General features: G+C 35.1%; 2 protein-coding genes across 2 annotated transcripts; both read left to right on the top strand.

Moving 5' to 3' along the window:
- The first annotated feature begins 1,995 nt into the window (after positions 1-1,995).
- On the top strand, positions 1,996-12,143 carry lcmt1 (leucine carboxyl methyltransferase 1). Its single transcript, XM_049465016.1, has 11 exons — positions 1,996-2,441; positions 3,903-3,994; positions 4,079-4,200; positions 4,517-4,593; positions 5,384-5,445; positions 5,555-5,657; positions 8,345-8,465; positions 10,083-10,184; positions 10,654-10,745; positions 11,675-11,772; positions 11,885-12,143. The coding sequence occupies exons 1-11, from the start codon at positions 2,356-2,358 to the stop codon at positions 11,905-11,907; spliced, it is 978 nt and encodes a 325-aa protein (XP_049320973.1). The 5' UTR covers positions 1,996-2,355; the 3' UTR covers positions 11,908-12,143.
- A 3,559-nt stretch (positions 12,144-15,702) lies between these two features.
- aqp8a.1 (aquaporin 8a, tandem duplicate 1) lies at positions 15,703-25,537 on the top strand. Its single transcript, XM_049465069.1, has 5 exons — positions 15,703-16,081; positions 16,850-16,976; positions 21,975-22,189; positions 22,548-22,682; positions 24,416-25,537. Exons 1-5 carry the CDS (start codon positions 15,819-15,821, stop codon positions 24,456-24,458), a joined length of 783 nt encoding a protein of 260 aa, XP_049321026.1. The 5' UTR covers positions 15,703-15,818; the 3' UTR covers positions 24,459-25,537.
- The last annotated feature ends 923 nt before the right edge of the window (positions 25,538-26,460 follow it).

The following is a 26,460-nucleotide window of genomic DNA, read 5'->3' as shown; positions in this document are numbered from 1 at the left end:
ATCATGAAATATTGGAACTTTTAGAGGAATCACACAATATCAAAATAAGCCTCCGGATCTTGGACGAGGCTGAAGTTAGCTTCTTATTCGCCAGTGTCTTATTCAGATTTCCGTTCCACCTTAAATGCTGGCTGAACATTCATGCGGCCGCCTGTAGATGTCGCATTTTAACAGTAAAAAACAGCATGTAAGCAAAGTGCTGTGAAAACGCTCTGAATAAAGGGGAGAACACAATGCGAGGGACAGAGTTTAACTCTGAGTGAAATATAATGTAAATAAAATTAAATATGAATTAAAACGTTATTGCTCTCACTTTTGGCCTAATTCCCAGGTCATTATCTACAGGTGGCCGCATGTATATTCAGCCAGCATTTAAGGTATCTCAAAATATTGACTTAGTATCTCAAAATATTGACTTAGTATCTCAAAATATTGAGATAGTATCTCAAAATATTGACTTAGTATCTCAAAATATTGACTTAGTATCTCAAAATATTGAGATAGTATCTCAAAATATTGACTTAGTATCTCAAAATATTGACTTAGTATCTCAAAATATTGAGATAGTATCTCAAAATATTGACTTAGTATCTCAAAATATTGAGATAGCAATTTACTTAATAATAATAAAAAAAAAATTGCTGGAGTATTTTTATTTTTTAGGTGGCGGGAATGGGCTTCCATAGCCTCTAGATGTGCATAGCTGGTAGAAACATAGCCCAAAAGACCTGTAGATGTAACTGCAGTGAAAGGTGGGGTGGGGACTGTACACAAATGCACGCTACACATTATTTCTGTTTAGATTGTAATTACTTCCTACATTTTGGTGTTCTATTACATGAAATCCCAATAAAATACATTTCAGTTTGTGGGTGTAATGTAGAAACTGCACTGTATACCCTGTTTACACCTGGTCATTTTATGTGTCTTGAGAATCTAGATTATATCTGCATGGGGCCAATCCACATAACAAACAAACAATGTAAATGCACACAGTACACTTTCGGAGGTGATTTAAGACACATTTGAGCCACTTAATAGCAGTATAGACCAGTTAGTCTTTAATGATGATATTGAAAAAAAGAACTAAATTACTAAAAATACCTGCCATACTACAAGCGAATTTACATATTTTGTCCAACACACCAACTGGATTTCTCTCTTTTCAACCTGATGCATTTGATGATTACTGAATTGGGCGTATTGGGTGTTTAATTTTTTTCAGGATACAATCCAATGATGGGGTAGTAGATTACATTTATGTAACAGAAAAAAACTGAAAAATGTATTTATTAGTTATCAGATAAAAATCAAATACTGACTAAATTCAGTCAATAGTAAAATTAATTAAACAATTTATATTAACCCTCCTGTTATGTTTATACCGGTGGTGTTCCTGGGTCAATTTGACCTGGTGCATGTTTAATTAATAAAATAAAAAAATCTTAAAAAGCAATATGAATATTTCATTACTAACTCCACTGCAAATTATTCTATCAATATTTAGTGCAGTGGTTTTCCTTACCTCTAACAGATAATGGTTCAATTAGGATAATTCACTTGTTTTTCATAAAAAAAAATAAAGAAAACTCAAATAACACAATAAAAACTATTTTTACTGCTATTTTACTTTTGAAAGACCAACATATACAACACAGTCATTTTACATAACATTAAAACATAACATTTTGCATAACACAATTTTGTTTTAGTTTTTGCAGGGGGTGGTTGCAAATATGTGAGATGAACCATTTTTATATTATATGTTGATTACACCAATTAGGGCAAGTAGAAAAGTTTAACTATTTCTTTCTAGATCTTTACACTTTAAAAGGGTTCGATTTGACCCGTAAAATTACAGGAGGGTTAATTTATATTTTAATTTATTTCTTTCTGTTAATCAAATGACAACTTAATACCTGAATAAATGCTGGATGAATAATATTGTATAGTTTAGTGGTAGGTGGCGGTAGAGAGGCCTGTGATCGACTCTACAATAACATACAGAGGTAGAGAAGAAGAGGAGGAGGCAGTATCACTACAGTACAGTACAGTAAAGTGGAGACAGTATAGAATAACTGCAACATTCACCTGTGTTTTAAAATGGTTAAATAATGAATTATAACTGGATACGCTCTGTGATTTGTGTGTGGAGAGAACTTTTGTATCAGGATATATGATATAATTAGTGTTTCGTGTGTGTGCGTAGCTGGTTAGCTCAGTGCTGCGAGATCACCCATACAGAGAGACACAGAGAAACACAGAGAGACACAGAGACAGACAAAGCTGTTTTCAGATGTAAAGAAACCATAAGATCAGACATACACTGAGTTAGATAGTATAGGAGGAGTATATATGGCGTCCCAGGCGCCCTTCACTGACAGCGATACTGCTGATGAAGCGGTCAGAGCGACGTGCGACGATGCGTCCACCTGCAAAAGGTAGATAGACAGCTGTATGTTACTGAAATGTACAGCTAAATTCTGCTTTGCCTTAAAAAGCTGTGACAGTGTCATCTGACAACAGTCTCTGTGTGAGTAGAAACTCCAAAGTGTTCTCCGTCGTGTTGTGCTACTACTACCCATGAAATGTGCTTATTAACACTAGTGCGCATGCGCGGAACACATTTATTATATATATATATATATATATATATATATATATATATATATATATATATATATATATATATATATATATATATATTATGGTAATTGTGTTCTTCTTGGGTGCAACAATCGGAGCCCCCTGACATTATTTGTCTGAGTATTACAAATGTTTAAATGACAGTTGAAATTAATAAAAGTAATAAAAAGTGAGCATCAAAAAATACGGATTATAATCACCCCTAATAACTCTAAACTGTATCCTGAAATATTGATTCAGGCTTCCCAAATATCCTACCGAAAGCTAAATATAGGGCTTTTTCTGGCATTTTTAGTTTAAATATACACTAGGGTAGCATGGTTTGACATGGTAGTACAATTCGACGAAACACCACCATATGTATTTTAAATACCATAAGGTAATGAAGCAATATTTTGTAAAAGAATGGAGCAGATCCACATTTTGAGAACGTTGTAGCAACGTTGTAGGAAAACAAGTTTAGAACATTTTAAATAATGTAAACGGCTCCACCTTTTGATAACTTTGGGATTTTTTTAGAGAACATAGCAGCTCCAACGTTTTGACAACGTTGTGACTTTTCTTAGAGAACATAGCAGCACAGACGTTTTGCCAATGTTTTGAATGTTGCCAAATACATTACCATATGGTGTTTTAAATACATGGTGGAGAATTCTATGGAGTTCCTACTCAAACCAAGGTTATTGGAAGATGACACTTTCACAGCTCTCTGAGGCAAAATAGATGTTTATACAAGACCAATAACAGATCGAGTGGGCTTTAACACAGTCAGTTGATTTCCCTGAACAAACACAAATGAAACTGCTAACTGCTGGGACGAATCAGATTTGTTTGAGCAGCAAAATCGACACACTGTGGAGGAATTTAGCCCCTCTGTACTGGAGCTCGCCATCACTGCTATAAACTGTTGTTTTCTTGTCAATCGAACACAGAAGAATAATCAATGTTTCGAGTATGTACAAGGGGTTTTCCTTATATATATATATATATATATATATATATATATATATATATATATATATATATATATATATATATATATATGAAACCTTTAAGCATTCCGTTGTGTTTATGCTTTTTTTGCAATACAGTAATACAGTAATTATTTTGTACTAAATATTTTATACTTTGTGCATTTTATACTTTCTAATGTAAACAATCTGTTTAAAAAGAAAACACTGAGGGATTCTCACACCTAAGACAACCCTTTTTTATTTATACATGCTTATAAACTTTACAAATCATTTTATTTGTAGGTTTGCAACCAGCAAAGGCTACTGGACAGACCCTTATATACAGTATTTTGTTAGACAGACAGGGGAACGCAAGGCACCAGAGATCAACAGAGGTAAATTCTGTTTATTTCTTATGTAGAGATTAAAGTTTAAAGTCTTTTTCAGGCTTACAATAAGTATTTTTTCTTATTTTCTAGGTTATTATGCTCGGGTACATGGAGTGAACCACCTGCTCGATGCTTTTCTCAAGAAGACACAGTGTGACTGCCAGGTGGTCAATTTTGGAGCAGGACTGGATACCACCTTCTGGAGACTGAAGGTACACTGAACTCAAAATCTAATTTTTAGGGATTTGCATTTATTGGGGAATTTTGGACAGATACTTAAATCTGATTTTTTTTTATACCTAAACATAAAAAAAATGCAGAAGCTGAGACTAAATATACCTGTATCGGCATTATATTTACTTCTGTATAGTTACAAATGCAGACTGCAGTAAAATGTATTAAAAACAAAAGCCATTTTTTAAAGCTATTCACTGGAAGGAATATTTTATGTATGTTTGATTCATTATTCATGACCAGTTCATTGAATTTTCCCAGAATTGGCTGAAACTTCCTTTTTTTACTTCACAGACTGAGAACACTTTGCCGAAAAAGTACTTTGAAGTGGACTTCCCCATGATTGTTGCAAGGAAAATACACCATATCAAGTAAGGTGTTAAATGTCTGTTATTTTGTTTATGAATTATTTAATCATTTATGGTTTATTATTATGTGTCATGCTGTTTAGATGCCTGTAGAGGGAAGCATAGTCTCAATTAAAATATTGGCTCTGTACCAAGCCAGGGTGTTTCAGCTCAATAAAGCAGCTACTGATGTTTTTCATATACTTATAAAAAAGCTAGTGTTTAAAGGTGTAAATTGGCATATTCTAAATTTCCTGGAATTAAGTAATGATACTTAATATTTCCTTAAGGTTTAGTAGTCAACATGTTTTTATACAGTGTCATTTTTGCCTGCTCTTATTCTGAATTTAGCAATTTGACCTAACAAAACAATTGTGATTTGTATAAAAGTGTCATTGGGCAAATAATTATTAGTAAAAAATCTAATACCAAATACCAATAGGTATTTAAGTAACTGTTATTAAAAAAAGAAAAACTTTAGCCAGTTAAGCAATTCTTAACTGGCACAAAATAATTCTATAAATTGGCACACAATTAACCTTTCATGTGTCAGTCCAGAGCATGACTATGTAGAGCTTAGTAGACCAATTTGCAGCCATATCTTTGGATAAAACACATGAATAAATATAGTATTATTAATATATTAATACATTAATACTACTAGTTTACTGGAAATTCATTTCATTTATACATGTACCTCAAAAAAATACATCTCATATAATTTAATCCAGTTCATTTTTCTCACATGAATAAATTATTTAAGCCCCAGAAAAAAAAATCATATTTGTCATACAAGTCTTTTATCATATTACAGAACAAAGCCTCCATTGTCAAAGCCTTTGATTGAGACCCATTCAGCTGATTCACTCCTCCTAGGTAATAATAAAAATATTAATAATAGTAACAATACCACCACAAACTTTTAGTCATACATTTTCCTTTCAGATTTTTTGATCTGCTTTTTATTATTATTTATGTTTGACAGATGGTCACAGCCTGGACTCGGACAGATATTGTATCATTGGCGCTGATCTAAGGGACATTTCAAGTTTAGAGGATAAACTCCGGAAATTCCAGATAAATACAGAGTAAGTGATTTGTTTTGGATTATGATATGCAGTATGTATGTTTTCAAAATTATTCATCATGTATCACAGAATTATACACTGATCATCCTTAACATGATCTTAACACCACCTCCTTGTTCCTACACCCATTATTACATTTATCAGCTCTATTGAGCATATAGGAGCACTTTGTAGGTCTGTACTTGAAGACGGAATTACTTCTGTTTTTCTGCTTCTCTGTATACCGGTACTTTTATTATCCTTTCATCCTGTTCTTTATTGGTCAGGACCCTACAAAGGAGGTATTATTTAGAAGGTGGGTCATTGTTAGCAATGCAGTCACACAAACATGGTGCGGAAGCCTGCCCACAAGACGATGTTGGCTGGATCTTTTGGTCTCAGTCCATTAGTACCCATGTTGATACCAGTTGATACCATACCAGCACAACACACATTGAGCCTGTGTTCACGCTGGCAGGCGATAGAGCAACAGGTGACCATTTCCTATGGCAGGGCACCATTTGTAGCAACACTGCAATAAGTGAAAAAGCAACAAGCGACAGACGTGAGGTTTTCTGAACTCTATCCAAATTAATTATGATGCGGTAAAGTGACATTCTACACCAATTGGCTAAACAAAATATTCGCACCAATCACAGACACAGGGGTTTAGAGGTTTCAAAATACGGTGTAAACAAGTCTAAACCCCTGCATTCTCGCCTAAAAAAATAACTTAATTCTTTATTTTTACCATTTTGAACACCTATAACTTACAAGTAGTTACTTTCTCTTTTGTCGATACTGCTGCAAGGTGCATTATGAGATATCAGACTTCAGACACCTTCCATGCATCCTCGATAAACGGGGAAAAACAAGAATGGGTATTTGAACCTGGGTAACTGCAAACTTCTAAATTGAACAATATTTGGGCTGAAACTAATGACATTTGCCAAGTCCACAAAAATATAAATACAGAGAAGAATGCAGATTAAGAAATGCCTTTTGATTCCCTCCGTACTTCTTTCAGATCCTCAGCAGTTTGCTTCTGAAGATAACAGAGAGAATTACAACCTCTGTTTCTGCTCTTTCTGTTTTATATGATGCATTTCTGCACTAATACAAGGGCAGTTTAAAGAAAAATAAAGCTTGAAAGATAGTAGTGGATAGCTTTATGGATGGCTTGCTAGCATGCTAACCGCCCACGGCAATACACGTCCCACTTGCGACGACGCAAACAGCCTTAACACACTCACAACAGACAAACGTGGAGAAACACAAGCAACTTGCTGCCTGGCAGTGTGAACACAGGCTAACACAGCACCATGTCTGTGTCATTGCAGGGCTGATCGCAATCCACCACCCAAATAATAGCTCTATGGTGGTCTTGTGGGGTCCTGACCATAAAAGGAGAATAATAAAGTATGCTGAGAAACAGATGGACTTTACATGTAATTATAGAATTACAAGGTGCGATTATTTGTTCCAATACAAGTTTTAAAGATTTTTTCTTTTAATGTAAAGTTGCAGTTTCAAAGATATGAGAATTGATGATTGTGACAAAATGTGTAGAATATTTTTAATTTATCTCATTTGCAGGAATTGAATTAAAAGATAAAGGCATTAAGACCCATTATGACTAGGTTAAGCCCTTGATGGTACGCTGTGCGTCATTGGATCATGTTTTGAATGCTTATGTAAATGATCTTTGAACAATGAATATGAGAATTTTGGTGCCATAAATACACTGGGCTTGGTTGTGTACATCTGCTTGATATAATTTTGCACATTTTATTGTTTGGTGAAATATCCCTCTGCTGATGACCTTGACAACAATAGTGCACTAGGGAGTGATTCAAAGTATCCTTGTGTGCGTCAAGAAGTGAACATCTTCTCTGATGTCTGCTGATGTGTCTTGGAAAAGATTATAAACTTAGCATGTTGGCGACATCAGCGGCCTTGTTTTCAAGGACTCTTGCATCAAATGCTTTTTTTTTACTTCCTTTGAGGTCCAGTACACCTTCTTGTCCTCAGTGGGACATTGGGAATTGGCCTCATTCTGTGTCACTGAGAAACATTTTTTCTTGCTTTATCATGAGTGTTGATAAAATATAAGAGGCAAAACTGCATTAGCTAATGAGTTCCTGTGAATTAGGACTGCATTATATTAGGAAAAAAAAACAAAAAAATTGATGTTTTTTTATATGTGTTTTTGTCTGTGTTATATTGCAATATTAACAGGTATATTACAGAAATGTTCACCGGAAGTCCATGATTTAACATGCATTTATGTTAATAATACACTCTGTGTGTACAGTATTGGAGAGAATAAATTGAATTTAGTTAATATATATAACTTTACATGTTTAAAAAATAAGCTAGTTGACATTACATGTGACATTGCACGTCCTTCAGTTTATGTTGTCTCAATCTATGCAAACGAGCTGGCTGTGTGCCATTTTTTAAACTAATTGTCAGGGTGAAGATGAGTTATATGACCCCTAGAAGTATTTATTATCATTTTATCACACCATCTGTCTTCAGAACATATTGCTGTTTGGTTTCCATAGCAATTTAATCCTGTAATTACTCATAATCCGGCATTTAACATGCCTTGAAGATGCCTTATCTCTTGGCTCATCCATTGACAGTTCCTGCATGTTGTTGAGCTGTAGTTTTCTTTAAGGTGCTTTTATTTTCCCTCCACCCAGGTTGCCTACGCTGTTTATGTCTGAGTGTGTGCTGGTGTACATGACCCCTGAACAGTCGTCCAAACTGGTGCACTGGGCAGCAGACACCTTCCACACTGCCATGTTCATCAACTATGAACAGGTGAGAAGCAGGTGTAAAGAGTAAGGCTGGTGAAGAGTTTGATTTCACTGTTCTTTTTCAGTGTAAGAATGGGTTGCTACTGAAATCAACACAAAGTCATAATAATACGTACAACTACTTAGATTATTAATTCAGTGGTGCTGAAGCTCTCTCATAACTTTATATTAATGATAATGATTTTCTACGGCTGGTAGCTTCTCTGTGACCACTTAAAAAGTGTTGGACATCACTCACTGGATTGACCAACATACAGTACAGTCTAAAAGTCCATTGAGAAGAATGATCCTAGTTTTACTTAGTTTTACTTAGTTTAGTTAGGAATGCTTCAAGATTCGTTCAGACAATTTTACATATATACCGTATTTTTCGCATTATAAGGCGCACTTAAAATCCTTTAATTTTCGCAAAAATAGTCAGTGTGCCTTTTAATCCAGTGCGTCTTATGTATGAATTTTACCAGTCAGGTTGTAAGGAGCAGTAAAGCCACTCCACCAAATTGCAGTGTAATTCAGGAGTTTCAGTTCTGGCTGGAGTAGCATTAGCATAAGCTGCTAACCACTATTTCCGCGTTCACAGGGGAGTATTGTTGGCCTGTATCCTGCTGCTAACCCTGGCTAGCACTGCTGGAGCAGTTAGCCGCTAATGCTGTTGCTCCATCCTAGTCCTGGAGAAATGCAGGAATCAAAGCTTACTGTAAATAAATGGAAGCGCTTTACTCACCTAAATAAACAGTTTTTAAGAGAGAAATCTGTGTGCTACCCCACCACCACCCAGCAGCGAGACCAGCTGAATTAGAAGTTCTTTATAGTGTCTCTTAAAATCCACCTTATAATCCAGTGCACCTTGTGTATAAAAAATAGACCGTAGACGTTCATTGATAGTGCGTCTTGTAATACGGTGGTGCGCCTTATGTTGCAAAAAATATGATGATTCAAAGTTTATTTCAAAAGGTGTAGCCACTTTGATGAGATTTGAACGAGATATTTTATGGTTAGACCAACATTAAATTATTTGGCTCTAGTGCGGTTAGAAGGAGAAAAAAAGATAATCCATTTGACCACAAAATTACTGTACCAGCTGTTAAGCATGGTGGTGGTAGCAACATATTCTGGGTTGTTTTTTGCCAGTAGTGCAAGTAGACGGAATAATGAAGACATACAACCTCAGAATTCTTCAGCATAATTTCAGATAATCAGGGGTTAACACTACTGGTGCTAAACGATCATGGGATAAACTTCATGGTTCTATGCACACAGTCACACAGTGAATATAAGTATATCTATAGGTACAGAATGTACAAAGATACTGTACATAACATTATGCAAAGCACATGTTCCAATGAAAATTCATGTTTCTATCAATGCTGCCCAGAAGGGTGGTGAAAAATCCAATCAAAGCTTATTGACGGCTACCAAAAGCAGCTGGTTAAGGTGCAACTTTCTATAGGATATTTTACTTTCTGGGGATGACAAATTCCATGTTTCCTGATGTTTCTGTTGATGTTTATAGTAATGCAGCACTGCTGGAAAACTTCTGATTGGTGGATTCATGTGTCTATCTAGGGTTTGTGTAAAACTGAGCAATGTGCTGCATGTGACCCACTTTTTTTACCTACAGGTGAACATGGGAGATCGCTTTGGCCAGATTATGATTGAGAATCTGCAGAGACGACAGTGTAATCTGGCTGGAGTGGATGTGTGCCAGTCTTTGGATTCTCAGGTTAAAAACTTATTATTAGAACAGTATTACCTCACATAAAACCTATAAAATTAACCAAATGTTTGATTATTACAAAAGTGACTTTGAAATTGAAGCCAAAGATGTATTTAATTGTACAGAAGTATTTGTACCTGTATCATTTATTACTGTCTACTGATACTCAGTGTAAAACAGGACGTCAGATATCAGAAAAACAAAGCTGTGAAACCTACAAGTTTTAGTGCAGCAGCTGCTGCTCACTCACCAAGTCCCACACAAGCAGTTTCAGTGAAAACCTCTGAAGGTTAAAGATATCTTTACCAGCAGAAACCCGGGGAGGAGTTGCTGATAACATCTTTCATTTTTATGCCCCTCACTTTCTTCCTATGGTTTCATTGAATATTTTTACGGGCTTAACCTAAATGCAAGTCTTTTGTTTCAAAGTGGGCTAGAAAAACTGTTTTTTACAAGGCGTGATATCCGTTTACAGAAGGAACGCTTCCTGTCGACCGGATGGGAAAGTGTGAATGCACTAGACATGATGGGAGTCTATAGTCTGCTTCCTCAGGATGACATAAGCAGGTACACCACAAGTAATCATTCAAGAGTAGCTGAGGGAACCAAATGTTCAAAGGGTTACATTAGCAAACCATTGTCAAGCACTGCAATCCAGAGTTACATTTATGAATATCTCTTAATCTTTACTTAGGTGTAATGTTAACCCATCAACATGGCATCAGAGATGAACCATTGAACGCTGGAAATGTGTATTAAGACAAAAAAGGACCATCCAGACTGTTATTAGCAACAAATTTACAATCCAGGTGTCGTGTCAAAGGTACACTTCTGTAAAGGCAGTATTAATACAAAAAAAAAAAAAATACATTGAGATCTTACAACATATGCTATAATGTGTCTTCCACACAACATCTTTTAGAGAGATGCCCATGCATTTTTCCACACGAAAGTGCAAAACCACATGCTGCAGAGACTACAAAATCTTTACTGTGGAAGAAGAGCGTGTGTGAACTGGGCTGGCATACCTGCAGTCCTGAACTGTCCCCAATAGATAATGTGTGGGGAATTTTGAACTAAAACATTGCACTTTTGACACCTTACAACATGTTTGCAGTAGTAATCCAAAATAATAATAAAAAAAACACTTAATTTCTTTGTATATTTGATGCCAAAAGAATGACAGCATTTTCAAAGTGTTGCAAATATAGGAATGAGTGTATATTAACAAATAAGAGTAAAGTTTACAAGACAAAACATGAAAACCTCCTGGGTACATGCTGTCTGCACTGACATAAGAGTCACAGTAAATGTAAGAAACCTGTTTTTCTTTTTCTGATTTGATTTGGAATTTTAAAATAAAAGGTACATGTGAGTTAATGAACATATATTGGCTGATCTACAGTAGATCTGGAATAAGAGAGAAATAAGTAAAAAAGTTTTTTTTTTTAGCTGAACTATTTCTTCAGTTCTCATTAGAGGCATTTCTTTTGCAGAATTGAACGACTTGAGTTTTTAGATGAAAAGGAGCTGCTCCACCAGCTTCTACAGCACTACAGTATCTGCTGGGCAGTGAAGGATTCACTCAGTTTGGGTGAGGTTAACTGTTTGTATAGTCTATCATATTTAAAATACACATTAAATCTATCTTTTAATGCCAATATTATTACCAATTTTGTTAGTAACTCTTCTTTTATCTGTTCCAGGCATTTCACAAATTGGCTTTTGAATGTGATTCATACTTGGTTTGGAAAGTTTCTTCTTTGTGCCAAGGTCAATATGAATCAAAGGAAGTCATTCTAACTCATTGCTTTCCTTTTGTGACGTCAATAAAAGAAGAGACGACTGTTTTTTTTTGTTGTATTTTTGTCTGTTTGCATGTTTCCGTCCTATCCACCTTGTGGTCATCTGACTATTTTCAGTGCTTGCCCTGCTATTAAATTATCGATTGATTGTTGTAGAAAATTCTTTGTGGTTTGTCAGATTTTTGTTGTATTATATATTGGATTGAAATATGTGATCTTAGCTGTGAGTCAGTAGTATAAAAAGAATAAGTGCACATTATTTTAATAATTAACAGCTTTATACATTGACACTGTATATCCTAATGTTTGTAGACACTGTAATGAAGGCATTTACATGTCTAGTCCATGTATAAAATAGGTACTGTCAATAGAATAGGACTCTCTGGAGTAGATAAACATGAACCTATTGGCATGATTAAATGCCAGGGGTTAGTGGGGTAAAAATCCCCCAGTAATGGTGCAGTGGGAGCAGTGGAAATGTGTTCTCTGGAATGCCGGTGCTATATCTAATACTTTTTCAAATAAATTAACCCTTTCAGATCCTGTGTTCATTGCAATATACATATTGGGTTTCATATTTATTTGATGTTGTTTTGTAGCATATAACAAATTGACCTGTTTTTCATCATAAGTATGGCAGCATTCCATGCAAAAAGTCATAGTATGGGCTCATATTAACTTTTTTTTTATCATGTTATGAGTTTATTTAACTGTTAAAGGATCATTTGCAAAATAAAACCCATTATAAAGTTCAGTCAGTTATAAAATAACAATTGTAAACACAGGATCCCTTGGCAATGGACATTAAAATAAAACAATAAAAATATTGTTTTTGAGTGCATTACAGACAGAAAACGTTTAATTTTTTCCATCATATAAAACAGAATTCAGGTCTGAAAGGGTTAAAAGTGGGTACTAGGTGGGGTGAGGAAAGCCCTCCTTGACAGTCATTTAATACCTTTGCTTTAGAAAATAGTAAAAAAAAAAAAAAACCAGGTCTCCCGAAACTTCATATAGTGCATTTCTAATCAGCATGTTCACTGATGAAATGTACAGTGATTAAAGTAATTACTTGTTATGAAATTTTAGTAGCTGTCAGAAGTGGCAGTTGTATTAATAGAAACTGGCAGACTTTCAGTACACTTTGCACCGCATGGTAGGAGGCACTAATTTGTTTAAAGAGTAATAAGACGGTAATAAAAATTATATGGCTGGCTATTTAAAGATTACGCACTTCTCTGTTTTCATTCATTTAATTATTTACTAATGTGAACGCCTGTAGAGCTGTACACATGATTTAATGTTTTTGAATGATCATTATTGATGTTATTTTTGTCAAAGAAAAAGTGCAAATATATATTTATTGACCAACAAACACAAAGGTAAATTTTTATGTAATTCTAACAGAAATAAAATGAAAATTATTTTTACATTAATAATGACACTGACTGTCAATCTATATGACATGTCAGCAATAACAACAGAAACAATAAAGATAGAAATATACAGTATAGAAAAAAAATTAAGAGACCACTTCAGTTCCTGAATCAGTTTCTTAGATTTTGCTATTTATATGTATATGTTTGAGTACAATTAACATTGTTGCTTTATTCAATAAACTACGAACAGCATTTCTCCCAAATTTCAAATAAAAATGTATTTGCTAAAAAAGAGAAATGGCTTTTAGACCTCAAATAATGCAAAGAAAAATTGTTTATATTTACAATGTTTTAAGAGTTCAGAAATCAATATTTGATGGAATAACCCTGGTTTTTAATCACAGTTTTTATGCATCTTGGCATGTTCTCCTCCACCAGTCTTACACACTGCTTTTGGATAAGTTTATGCCACTCCTGGAACAAAAATTCAAGTTTGGTTTGATGGCTTATCTTCCTCTCGATTATATTCCAGATGTTTTTTTAATTAAGTAAAATCTCAGAAACTCATCATTTTTAAGTTGTCTCTTATTTTTTCCAAAGCTGTATACTCACTATTTGGCCAAAAGTATTAGGATGCCTGCTCATGTTTCTTCTGAGAATTACAAGGGAGAAGTACAGAAACAGGGGGTTGTCATCTCATCTCCAACTCCACATCTCAACCCAAAAATATTGGACAGAGCACCAGGATTCCTGAGTTCCACTCCTTTACATCTGAGAAATTTATACCCATCGAACCAACCCCCTGTTTCTACATTCACTGTCCATTTTAACAGCTCTTTTACCATATATGACACTTTGAATTTCTGTAATTACAGACTGTAGTTCATCTGTCCTATATTATCCTCCTTTTTTCCTGTTTTGTGGGGACCTCTTAAAACCACCACAGAGAAGGTATTATTTGGGTGATGGATCAATTTCATCACTGCAGTGACACTGACATGATGGTGGTGTGTTTGTGTCAGCATCCTGTAACCAGCATCCCGTGACCACTGATGGAAGACTCGAGCAATGGTTCTCTATCCTGGTTCTCAATCCTGCTGTAATGCATTCAGGTTTTCCAAGTAAGGCTTTTAGTAAGTTCATTAGTTGAATCAGGTCATTAGGAAAAACTATAAAACTTGCAGGTCAGTGGTACTCCAGAACCAGAATTGAGAACCTCTGGACTAGAGGATGGCCAACACAAACTGTGCAGCAACAAATGAGCTTGTCTCAAATTAACTTTTTGTCACTAATATTATTTAGATGGAAGGATCCTCTTCCCCCTACTTTCTCTCAGTGGATAAATGAAGTTGTACAACACCTCAAGTTAGAAAATATTAGATACTCTATTCAAGGATCTCTTCAGAAATTTTACACAATATGGCAAGGGTTTCTGACCTATATAGAGAATTTGGGCACATAGATTTGCCCAATTGTGTGTATGTCCCTTGATTGTTTATAGTATGATGGAGTGATGTGATATTTGATATGGCCTTCGTTATATTTATGGACTGTAAATGTGTTAAGATTGATTGAAGCAGGTCTGGGGGTGGGGGGAAACAGAGAGAGGGACAGAATGTATGTTATGTTCAATTCTATGTTCAGTTAAAAATATATATTTGTTTTATTATATTATATTTATTTAAAACTGATATCCACATGACTGAATATCTTCAAGACAAAGGTTTTCATCCGGGTGCCCTATTTTTCACGTGACAGTAGATACATTTCTGTGCAACTAAATATGATTTCTTTTATTGGGAGCATTTTAAACATTGTACAGCTGCGTATTCATTTATGTATTTTTCCTGTAAACACATTTGAAGTGTTTTGAAGAAATTCACCTGCAGCAGAGATTGACGGAGAAAATTGAACCCTGTCATCCTCTCATGTTTGTACGTGGGTATTTCAAGGGAAATATTAACTCTGCCCGACCTTGTGCGACTGTGCTCTCACAGGTGACCCACCGATAGCTTAGTGTCCAGTCCTCTAAAGCCAGAACTGATATTATTATGATCATAAAAATGTAGCGCCAGTTGTGTCTAAGATCATACGTCATTAATAGAGATGAACTGTCAACAATGCGTATGAAGGATTTATTTCTTTGGAGTCATATTTCTATGGAGCTGTTGTAGGTACTGCATGTGGATTATACATGTGCTTTATTATACAAATTTTATGGCCCAATTCGACTTGTTATCTTTTGCAGAGATAAGCTATCCGAAGATCATTATCCCCCAACGAGAACCCTCCGCCACTAGGTGTACAGTACACTTCAGCCCTTTAATGGGCCACAGTGGTGTGAAAATTGGACCTGCCTTGTCCTCCCTCTTCCCTTCCCCTCCCCTCTCCCCCCTAAACTCTTTATCAGCTCAGGGCCGCACACACAGGGCCAGTGTGTTTGATGTCTAGACAGCATGACTACCACCGAGTCCAAATCTGAACTCTTCACCATATCCAGTGGAGAGCCGACCCAGGAGCAGAAAGAGCAGGAAGGTCCTATGGGCTTCTTTGAGAGGTACATCCAGCCCTGCTTGGCTGAGCTGCTGGGCTCCACTCTCTTCATCTTCGTGGGCTGCATCTCTGTCATCAGCAATGTGGGCCTGACTGGCAGCATCCAGCCCGCCCTGGCACATGGACTGGCACTGGCCATCGCAGTTGCAGTGTTTGGAGAGATCAGGTCAGACAGACCCTTAATAGTTATGATTTTAAGCTCATTGTAACCTATTGAACTTTAGGCTTATTCTAGAGTCACTGTTAGAAACGACAGGTTGTATACCGGTACTTATATACAGAGACTAAGACATATGATGTTTATATTATAGAAATACTAGAAAGTAAACTTTAATAGCAGTTAACACAAAAGTTTCATGCATGGAGGTGTAACCATAGTGATTTTGAATGGATTGGTATAAAGTTGGTATAGAAGAGAGACAGCAGGGGATGTAATGTCATAGTGTCTGCCACACCAATGCAACCATTATATTTACTGTCCAGAATAACCAGTGAAGCAATATGTGTCATTAGTTCATTATCTCATAATTATGATCAGAAAATAGTCTGAAATCTGTGTTAGTGAATTTATAAACTGTTTGTATGGTAGTTTAAAGTGTATCTTGTTCCTTTCATGACCATTATGAACAGAAAAAGATTTTTTAATACCAGAACACCTATTTACTACTAAAAACAGACTGCTAGAAGACCTTTGAAAAGAAGCATATAGTTCTGTCTTACCAATACTGCTATTAAGATAGTAATTATAATGCTAATTTTGCTGTCTGCTAATGAATATGGCTTTTTTTTTTTACATTGTTTTAAAATCTCATATTAAATAGAAATGCTTTAAAATGACTTTCGATTTACATTAGAAGTTTCTTTTTTCCACCATTTATAAAAAAAAAGTGAATTATCATAATATTTGATTAACCCTGAGCACTTGTTTTTTTAGTGGAGGCCACTTTAACCCAGCTGTGTCTGTGTGTGTGTACCTGCTCGGGGGGATGGAGCTGGTCCTGCTCGGTCCATATATCCTTGCTCAAATCTTTGGTGGGATGATCGGGGCTGGCCTTGCCAAAGTAAGAGCAGTTACTCATCTCTTATCACTCCCTGATAATGCATAATGAGATATGTATTTCTTACCATTTATAAAAATACTGTATAACATGAGTAACTAAAGGTTTCACTGAACAGACAAATATGATTTGTCATGAGTGTGCTTTATTGTGCCAGTGCAGTAAAAAGCTTTTTCTAATATTAAATTTAGTAAAAATAAAGTTTTTTAATCTTCTTCTACCCCTACCCCTTGTTTTTAAGTGTAACTCTGTTTCAAGGGTAAGGGGCGAAATCCTACCCCCAAAAATTTGGACAACATTTTATGCAGCAGTGGAGCACTGAAGTTTAGCAACCTAGCTGCTGGTTAACTATTTAACTTTAGGGCATTGCAGGTCTTTAGAAGGGGGTGCAGGTGGTGCAGCACTTTATCTATCTATCTATCTATCTATCTATCTATCTATCTATCTATCTATCTATCTATCTATCTATCTATCTATCTATCTATCTATCTATCTATCTATCTATCTATCTATCTATCTATCTATCTATCTATCTATCTATCTATCTATCTATCTATCTATCTATCTATCTATCTATCTATCTATCTATCTATCTATCTATCTATCTATCTATCTATCTCTACGGTGGCCGAGAAAGCCCAACGCAGTGCAAATGGAAAAGCGCTGCAAAAGCACAAAACACATCCATCAAAATTACAACACAGGCGCAGCAACTAGAAAAACGCGCTGCAACTACAAAAACGCGCTGCAAATAGAAAAACGCGCTGCAAATAGAAAAACGCGCTGCAAATAGAACCACAACACAACGGAAGTGAGTCACAACACAACGGAATATTCCCGGGGGACCTGTACCAGGTACTGTACCAGCTAAGCTGCGTCTTCAGTAACGTCTCGGACTTCACTATGTGTACAAAGGACAATAAGTGGCAAACAAGGCGTTTTGTGAAGCAGAACTTTTAATAAACATAACTTACTTTTCAGAAGCTTGTTTGCCACTTATTGTCCTTTGTATACAGCTGGTACAGCATCTTTTAAGGTCCCCCGGGAAAATTCCGTTGTGTTGTGACTCACTTCCGTTGCGTTGTATTTGCAGCGCGTTTTTCTATTTGCAGCACGTTTTTCTATTTGCAGCGCGTTTTTCTATTTGCTGCGCCTGTGTTGTAATTTTGATGGATGTGTTTTGTGCTTTTGCAGCGCTTTTCAATTTGCACTGCGCTGGGCTTTCTCGGCCACCGTATCTATCTATCTATCTATCTATCTATCTATCTATCTATCTATCTATCTATCTATCTATCTATCTATCTATCTCATTGAAACTACAATTATATGGCTATCATAAAACAAAAAAAACTAAAAGTCTTTTTACTCAACTTTACCCAAAAATCAAATAACCCAACCCACTCATTAGGACTCCCCCTATCACTAAAAATGCCCCAACACCAGGAGGGTGAAGACGAGCACATGCCTCCTCCCATACATGTGAAGCTGATGCCGCATTGCTGAAGAGAACAAATTCATCTAGCCTCTCACTTAAACACAGTGTAATGGTAACCTAATAATCCTGTAACATTAACATTACATGATCTACAATTAACCTGTTACCTGCCTTGAAGCCTACAGTACAATTATGTATTTTTCTATGTTTAATGTTAGTAGATGGCGGCAGCCATTTTATACGTCATGTCAACAACTCCACTCAATACAAACAGTGTGACAAGCGAACTAACATTTTCTCATATTTTAAATATTCAGTTACAAAGCTAGCAGCAAGCTAAATTAACATTAAGTAGCTGAAGCTGAGCTAAATATGTTTGCTAACCCTTCATATGCGCTAATGTAGGACTGACCTCTGCAGGTGAGGTTTTAGGTGCCGGATGATATCTGATGTGGCTGATTCAGTGTGCTCAATTTTCATAAAATGTACAGTCTTGTCTAAAGTTCTTATAACTCAAACCATTAAAACGGGGATTTCCCCAGCATTGTAGCCACGTCGCGCTATGTGGACTGTGATTGGTCCGTTGAGCCGCCCACACATACCCCACCCTTTAACCTGCAGAGCGACGCACAGCCGCGGACACGCGCACGCAGGGTATAAACGCGCTCGCGCTGTAGGGCGCACAGTTTCTGCACTAAAGCTTGGGTCCACTATGACAGACTAAGCAATCTGAATGTACTGTTCAGTTAAGCATAGAAAAGTCTTAAAACTGTGAGAATATGTTAATTTATTGCAAAAAATTGTCTATATTTGTAAATTGTCTATAAAACAGAAGTTAATTAAAATTGTAACGCATAGGAAAAAACGGTGGTTTCTGTTTTTGAGAAAATAATCTGTAAGAATTCTGTTAAAAAGAAAACATACAAGCCATAGAAAAAGAACTAATGTAAAATAAATGAAATATGAAGAAAAGGATAAATAACATTTTAAAGCATAGAAAAAACACATTGAAATGTGAAATATAATAATGTTATGACATGACAAATATAGAATTAGGATTATGCAAGTTGTAAATTGTAAAATTGTAACTGAAAAATGTACAAAATTTAAATGATCTCCCACCCATATAATATGGTTACCATCTCTAAATTTGTGATAATTACCTGTTAACCATTAGAGCACCAGAACAATCCTGGATGCATTTTGCTTTGCTATCTTCATATTTTGGCTCACATTAAACACATTTCAGATTTATATATATATATATATATATATATATATATATATATATATATATATATATATATATATATATATATATATATATATATATATATATCAGTGTCACACAAAAACCTTCTTCCATCTTTGTTTTTTATTTTTTGTCATAATGTGAATCTAGTGGCATTAGTAGAAATGCTCAAAAATGCCCTGGAAGTTGACATTCTTGAGATGTCATTTATTTAAAATAGTGCACATTTGCACATTTCTTGAATACAGTGTAACACACTTTTTAATAGATTAAAAATAAAATAAAATTTCATCAAAAACGTGATCTCATTAAAGGTGGAAATCTCCTGACTCCTGAAAACACCATATATAAGTGTCTTTTTCCAAGCAGCATTGTTTATGCAGGTGAAGAGTCCTGATTGTTGTTTTTATGATGGGCTAGGCAGGGTATTAGGAAGTGAAGGAAATTCAGCAGAATTAGGCAGTTAAAAGTAAGGAAATACTTCAGTGCCCTTCCCATTAATTGTTTAATAAAAAGCAATGCCGGTGATGAAGTGAAACCAAGGGCGTAGGAGCAGGTTTGATATTGGGGGGGACACATTTGCCAATATGAACCCAAGCCCACCCTATAGTTTCTTAGAACAACATTTGTGGAAATTACTTTTAATCACAAATAATATTTTTTTTTCTGTATTTTGTTTTTTATTAGTTAACAAGGTGATTTTACAACCTAAACATGTTACTTCACATTACATTTACTGTTGTAAGAAAAAAATATGCATATACATATACATATGACAAAAATGATCAGTTATCACCTAATATTTAAAATAATATAACAGATTTGGTTATTATTATTATTATTATTATTATTATTATTATTATTATTATAATCATGTATTGGCATGTCAATTCTGTTGTATATTTACATTTTCTCCACTCTTTAAAAAAAATCCTACGCTTTTATTTTTCTATTAAGAGCTCTTCTAAAGATTGGTGTCCTTTTATGTAAAAGAATGTAACTTTACGTTTCATAAAGATTTTAATTATAAACGTCAGGACATGTGGCCTTACTGTGAACCCTGTTCTTACATATTCTACTGAATATTAACACTGTTCTACATATTCTAGAGCTTTCTCTGCTTTAAAGACATTTAATAAAGTAAGTGGTGGTATGATGTGTCTAATACACTGCTGGATATACATGATTAAACTCAGTAAACTCAGTAAATGACTGTTTATTAGCTGATCAGCTGGATCAGGTGGAAAACACAATTTTGGGGCAGTGATCAGGGTTAAGAAACTGCTTTAAACTACAAACATAAAGTACTCTACTAAATTCTGACTATCCACTACATCTGGCTTCTAGATAACTAGTTAACTAAATTAATTTTTGTTCATTATTGCTCACAGTAAATCCTGTAATCCTAAATTAATAAAGACAGTTTAAAAATGAAACAGTAATTAGCTGATCAGGTACAGGGCAAGTTGAACATTACGTATATAGTTTATTTTTTCTTTAACGTTGACTTCCAATCTATCTAATACCAATGTTAAGCTAACTCACTCACACAGCTGCAGTTTATTAATCACAGTGGGTTTAATCTGTGTGCTGATTTAGAGTCTTGTATTTTTAACCAGCTATCAGAAACATCATCACAGTTTATGTGGTTAGCCTATCGTTACCTTTCTTTTAGAAAAATCCCCGTATATCCAGATCTTAATCAGCTGAAGCTGCTGCAGCCCGATCCCGCTGCTAAATCTCACAGCGGGGGGGCGGGGCTTCCCCCACTAGCACACCGCGGGCCGCAAAACCAGCAAGCTGATTGGCTGTTTGTGCTGAGAGGCGGGACTTAATACCTGAACCGGCTCCGTGATTGGTCCGGTCTGTCTCCTCATTAATAGTACAGCTGATCTGAGCGAAACGATATAATTTTTGGGGGGGACAAATCCACCTGTCCCACCCATCCCCCCCCCCCCCCCCCCCGGTTCCTACGCCAATGAGTAAAACACAAGATTTGTTTTGCTTATTTCAAGTAAGAGCGTGACAAATAAACCGCAAACCAGATTAAGCCTAAATTGTTACCTTAGTTTAGAATGACTATTTACTTTTGAATATAGTCATAGCCGCTGTCCAATGTCTCTCCTGTAAAACCGCTGTCCTGGAGATTGATTTCTTTTCATTTGATCGCAACATAATGTTTTGCGTTGTTTTTCCATTTTTTTTCCCATGTTTTTTGACGTGTATATTGCATATATATATATATATATTTTTTTTTTAAATATAATAATTTTATAACTAGACTGTTATTTGTGTTTTGTTTGTTTTTGTTTAGGCCATCTCTCCATCAGATGAATTTTACAATGCTTCTGGAGCTGCTTTTAATGCGGTGAAGTCTAGTGAGTATATCGGGCCGGTCACTGTAGCTGAGATGATGATGACCCTCTTTCTGACTGTGGTGGTCAGTATGGGGGCTGTGAATGGGAGGACTAAGAGCCAGCTGGCTCCATTCTGCATCGGCCTTACAGTGACAGCCAACATCCTGGCTGGGTAAGAAACACTCAATCCAGAAGGGGGCAGTAGAGGACTAGGTTTACTTGTTTTAATGAACCTGAACTGAGGGGTTTGGTAATTAACTATCCATACTGATACATTATAAAGCTGTACTAAAAAACTAGTTCACCTATAGGGATGACAAAATACTCTAAAGAAAAAGAAAAGTTAAATGATCAGATGTCTTTACAGATGGACTTTTACACACAGTACATATCAAATAAGTACGTTTTATTATTTTGTGGAAACCGTAACAGATGCAACAAAATGCAAAATAATGTGGTCTTAGTCAAGAGATTAGTCAAATTAATTACATACATGCCAATCTTGATCTTAATCTATGATCTTTCAACAGTGGTAGTATCTCTGGGGCATGTATGAATCCAGCTCGTGCTTTTGGCCCAGCAGTAGTGTCTGGTTACTGGGACTATCACTGGGTATACTGGGTTGGACCATTGGCTGGTGCTCTGCTGACTGTCAGCATTGTAAGGTATGTGGTACACACCTTTTCTTAATTTTGGCAGTATTTTTGTCTAGTATAGAACAATAGTGGTTCTTAAGTGTTGATTATTTGTCAGAGTAATTTGGTTAATTTATGTTCATTTACATATTTAAAAAAAAGAAATCAAATTAAAATCTATTTAAAAAAAAAAAAAAAAAAAAAAAGATTACCTCTGGAATATAATATAATCATTTTTGCACCAGTAGTGGCATAAAGTTATCCAAAAGAAGTGTGTAAGACTGATGGAGGAGAACATGCCAAGGTGCATGAAAACCAGGGTTATTCCACCAAATATTGATTTTCAAACTCTTACCGTGCGTCCACACCGAACGCGACGCGAGCGACAAAGCAGCCGGAAGTCATTCATTTTCAATGAGAGCCAGCGACACTGGGCGACAGGCAGCGGCGCGACGCGACGCGATGCGAAGCGGGCGGTTTGAGCGACGCGAGAGAGTTGACCAGAACTTAACTTTATGCAAATGAGCAGCGACGCGCGGCGGCGACTACCAATCAGAAACAGATTCTCATATGTTCGGCCTGAAATCGCTGCTCTGATTTTCGGTTCCTACTGAAGATTTATTCCGCCAGCAAAACGGAGAGAACAGAACTGAACTGAACTGAGCTGATCTGAGGTAAAATACTCCACTACACCAGCAGCTACCCCACTATAGTACTATCCTTACAGAATTACCTTTTTTAATAGAAAACTATATATTAAAACTGAGGAAATTATTTATTAAATTAACAGATTTATGACAACTAAAGAATATTTTTTTTAAATTAACAGAACCTTTTATTGAAACAAAGGGAATTATTTATTAAAGTTAACATAACGATTTATTACAACTGAAGAAAGTATTTAACACATTTAACGTAACGATTTATTCAAACTGAGGTATGGAATTTGGAACGATTTAGTTAAATCTGAGAGAATTATTTATTACATTTTACAGAAAGATTTATTAAAACTGAGGGAATTATTTATTAAATTAAGAGAAAGACTGTTTATTAAATCAAGAGGATTATTTAATATATTTAAGTAAACATATTAATTACATCCAAGGAATAATTTATTACATTAAGTTAACAATACTATACAACAATACTACTAACAACACTATTTTAAATTATGGACAAATATATTTATATTATATAATATATTGTAAGAGAATGATTTACTACATTAAGGAAAATAATGTATTATATTTAAGTAAACCCATTTATTGTAATATGAAATAATTATGTTAAATAATTGTACTTAATAATAGTTATAAAATATATAAAGATTTATTGTTTGTGAAACGTCTGTACGACTGTTTATGGTTTAGGAATTGTGTAGATAGGCTGAACCCTTGTTTCTGTACATGCCGTATTAGGAAAACGCCCACCAGCGACAGCTCGTTCTGAGTGAGACACGCCCACAAGCGACTCATCGCCTGTTGCACAGGCGACACAGAGCGATTTTATCGCGTTCGGTGTGAACGTACAGTTAAAACTTGTTTTCTTCGCATTATTTGAGGCCTGAAAGCTTTATTATTTCAGCCATTTTTATTCAGCCAGTCATTTTCCACAAATAAATGCTCTAAATGAAAATATGTTTATTTTACTCAAACATATACCTATAAATAGCAGAACCAGAGAAACTGATTCAGAAACTGAGGTGGTCTCTTATTTTTTTCTAGAGCTGTATGGTCTAACATAATCTGTATTCTTTGTTGCAGGTTATTGATGGGAGATAAGAAGACCCGTGTCATACTAAAATAACAAGACTGCCAAATATGAGCATCATGCATGAATGTTACAATAACAGAAATGTAATTGTGTAAGAAATTATATAAAATATTAAATTCTTAAATATAGGGGAACTATCTAGTGTTTCTCATTATTAGAAAGTTGTTAACAGTGTTTGGTGATAACAGACTACATGTAATTTGGACTACATACCTATAATCTGTAAAAAAAAAAAAAAATAATAATAATAATAGAATCACCATAAATATGAAACACTATACTAATTAAAAATTTTAATGACATTTTTAGGTACTTTAAAAGATTGTTTGTGATTATATTTAATTAATCTATATAGGAAGCATTAGATTATTTAAACAAAATAGTTAAGTGGGAATTTGGAAATACAAATGAATAGAAAAATCTAATAATTTTAAAGAATTTAAAGAAATAAAAAAAATCACATTCAGACTCAAATGTTAAATTTTAATCAATTATTAATTTAGATTTTTTTTATTAAACACCATTTAATAAACAGAATTTAGTAGAGTGTGCTAAATTACTGCACTAAAACAGTGTAGTTCACTAATTGTCTTTCATAATCCTTGTGGATTTAGTCCCAATTTTTGCATTTTATAAATGTTTATATACAGTGTATGCTACAACATCAATAAATATGATGTGATGTAGCCCCACATCAGTAATATCCATCCACAACATGTAATAATGAGAAATAGTAGATATGACAACTTTTTTTAAAGAATTTTTTATTGCTATGATGTCATGTTTCCCCAGTGTATATTCATCAAAAGCTGTTTCCTCTCTCTCTCCCTCACTCTCTCTCTCTCTCTCCCTCTACCTTTTTCTCTCTATCTCTCTCACACATACACACACTTTCCCTGTCTCTCTCTGTCTCGCTCTCTTTTAAAATGTTTACTTTCCATAAAACTGACTATAACAAATTAACAAGTTTACATTACCTGTGTGTAAATCTCTCTGCCTCACTTTATCTACTGTTAAAAACACAACAACTCCATTTTTACCATTCTAACTACAGACTTGTGTGTTTGTAACAGATGGATATGTATCAAAATAAAGTGTTCTACGTTTTTTTTACAGATAATAATGTGGCTAAATTGCTTTTAGTATGTGTGAAGACAAAGTTCAGCCTGATATGAGAGTCAAAGACAAAGAGGTGATAACCGGTTCACACTTCTGGAGCTGCATAACAGAACTGTCTGATTTTCACAGAGGAGAAAAAAAGCAAACAGAACTGTGTTCATGATCTGCTTTACTTCAAAAACAAGTTCTTTAATGACTTTAATGATCAAGATCCAGCAACCTTTCTCTTACTTCACATTCAGCTGAACGAGCAACACATTAACGCAGCTACACAGTAACTTAGCGAGGGGTGATAAACTTTACTGCCAGATCAGTCAGATAAAGACGATAAGCCAACACAATACGCAGCCTGGACCCTGTGGTGGAAAATTGATCCCTCTTTCATAATTCTTGTGTAATCTGCACTTGAGACACGTAAATGCCACGTCCTTAATTAAATTATGGACTTAATAATTTACATTTTATTTCTGTTATAGAACAGGCCAAAGGCTGCAATTAAGATAATACTTAGCAATGTGCGCTGCAGACATATAAGCGTTCCCGGCTAATACATATATTAACTATTTCTCCTTTTAGAAATGTTTCCTAGTGGTCGCTGGTTCGAATCCTGGTCATGTAGCTTGCCATCGACTACCGGAGCCCTAAATAAGCACAATTGGCCTTGCTAGACACTCTAGAGCAGGGGTCACCAACCTTTTTGAACCTGAGAGCTACTTCTTGGGTACCAATTAATGCGAAGGGCTACCAGTTTGATACACACTCGTGAAATTACAAATTTTCTCAATTTACCTTTAATTATATGTTATTATTAATAATTAATGACATTCATCTATGTGAAGACACAGATATCAATAGGCAACACTATTATTATAAATCTCTGCAAGTGTTTACATTTTATATTATATTTTAATATAAT

This window comes from Astyanax mexicanus, chromosome 15 (genome assembly GCF_023375975.1).
Source record: "Astyanax mexicanus isolate ESR-SI-001 chromosome 15, AstMex3_surface, whole genome shotgun sequence".
In the NCBI taxonomy this organism is placed as follows: domain Eukaryota; kingdom Metazoa; phylum Chordata; class Actinopteri; order Characiformes; family Acestrorhamphidae; genus Astyanax; species Astyanax mexicanus.
The sequence above is the reverse complement of the archived record's forward strand: the minus strand, read 5'-3'. Positions and strand labels throughout refer to the sequence as shown.

Bases quoted from the DNA above. Each gene is read 5' to 3' on its own strand.
- lcmt1 (XM_049465016.1), top strand. From the start codon at position 2,356: ATGGCGTCCCAGGCGCCCTTCACTGACAGCGATACTGCTGATGAAGCG. The intron at 4,594-5,383 runs GTAAGGTGTTAA...ATCATATTACAG, and splicing joins AGGAAAATACACCATATCAA to AACAAAGCCTCCATTGTCAA. The intron at 8,466-10,082 runs GTGAGAAGCAGG...TTTTACCTACAG, and splicing joins TGTTCATCAACTATGAACAG to GTGAACATGGGAGATCGCTT.
- aqp8a.1 (XM_049465069.1), top strand. From the start codon at position 15,819: ATGACTACCACCGAGTCCAAATCTGAACTCTTCACCATATCCAGTGGA. The intron at 22,190-22,547 runs GTAAGAAACACT...ATCTTTCAACAG, and splicing joins ACAGCCAACATCCTGGCTGG to TGGTAGTATCTCTGGGGCAT. The intron at 22,683-24,415 runs GTATGTGGTACA...TCTTTGTTGCAG, and splicing joins CTGACTGTCAGCATTGTAAG to GTTATTGATGGGAGATAAGA.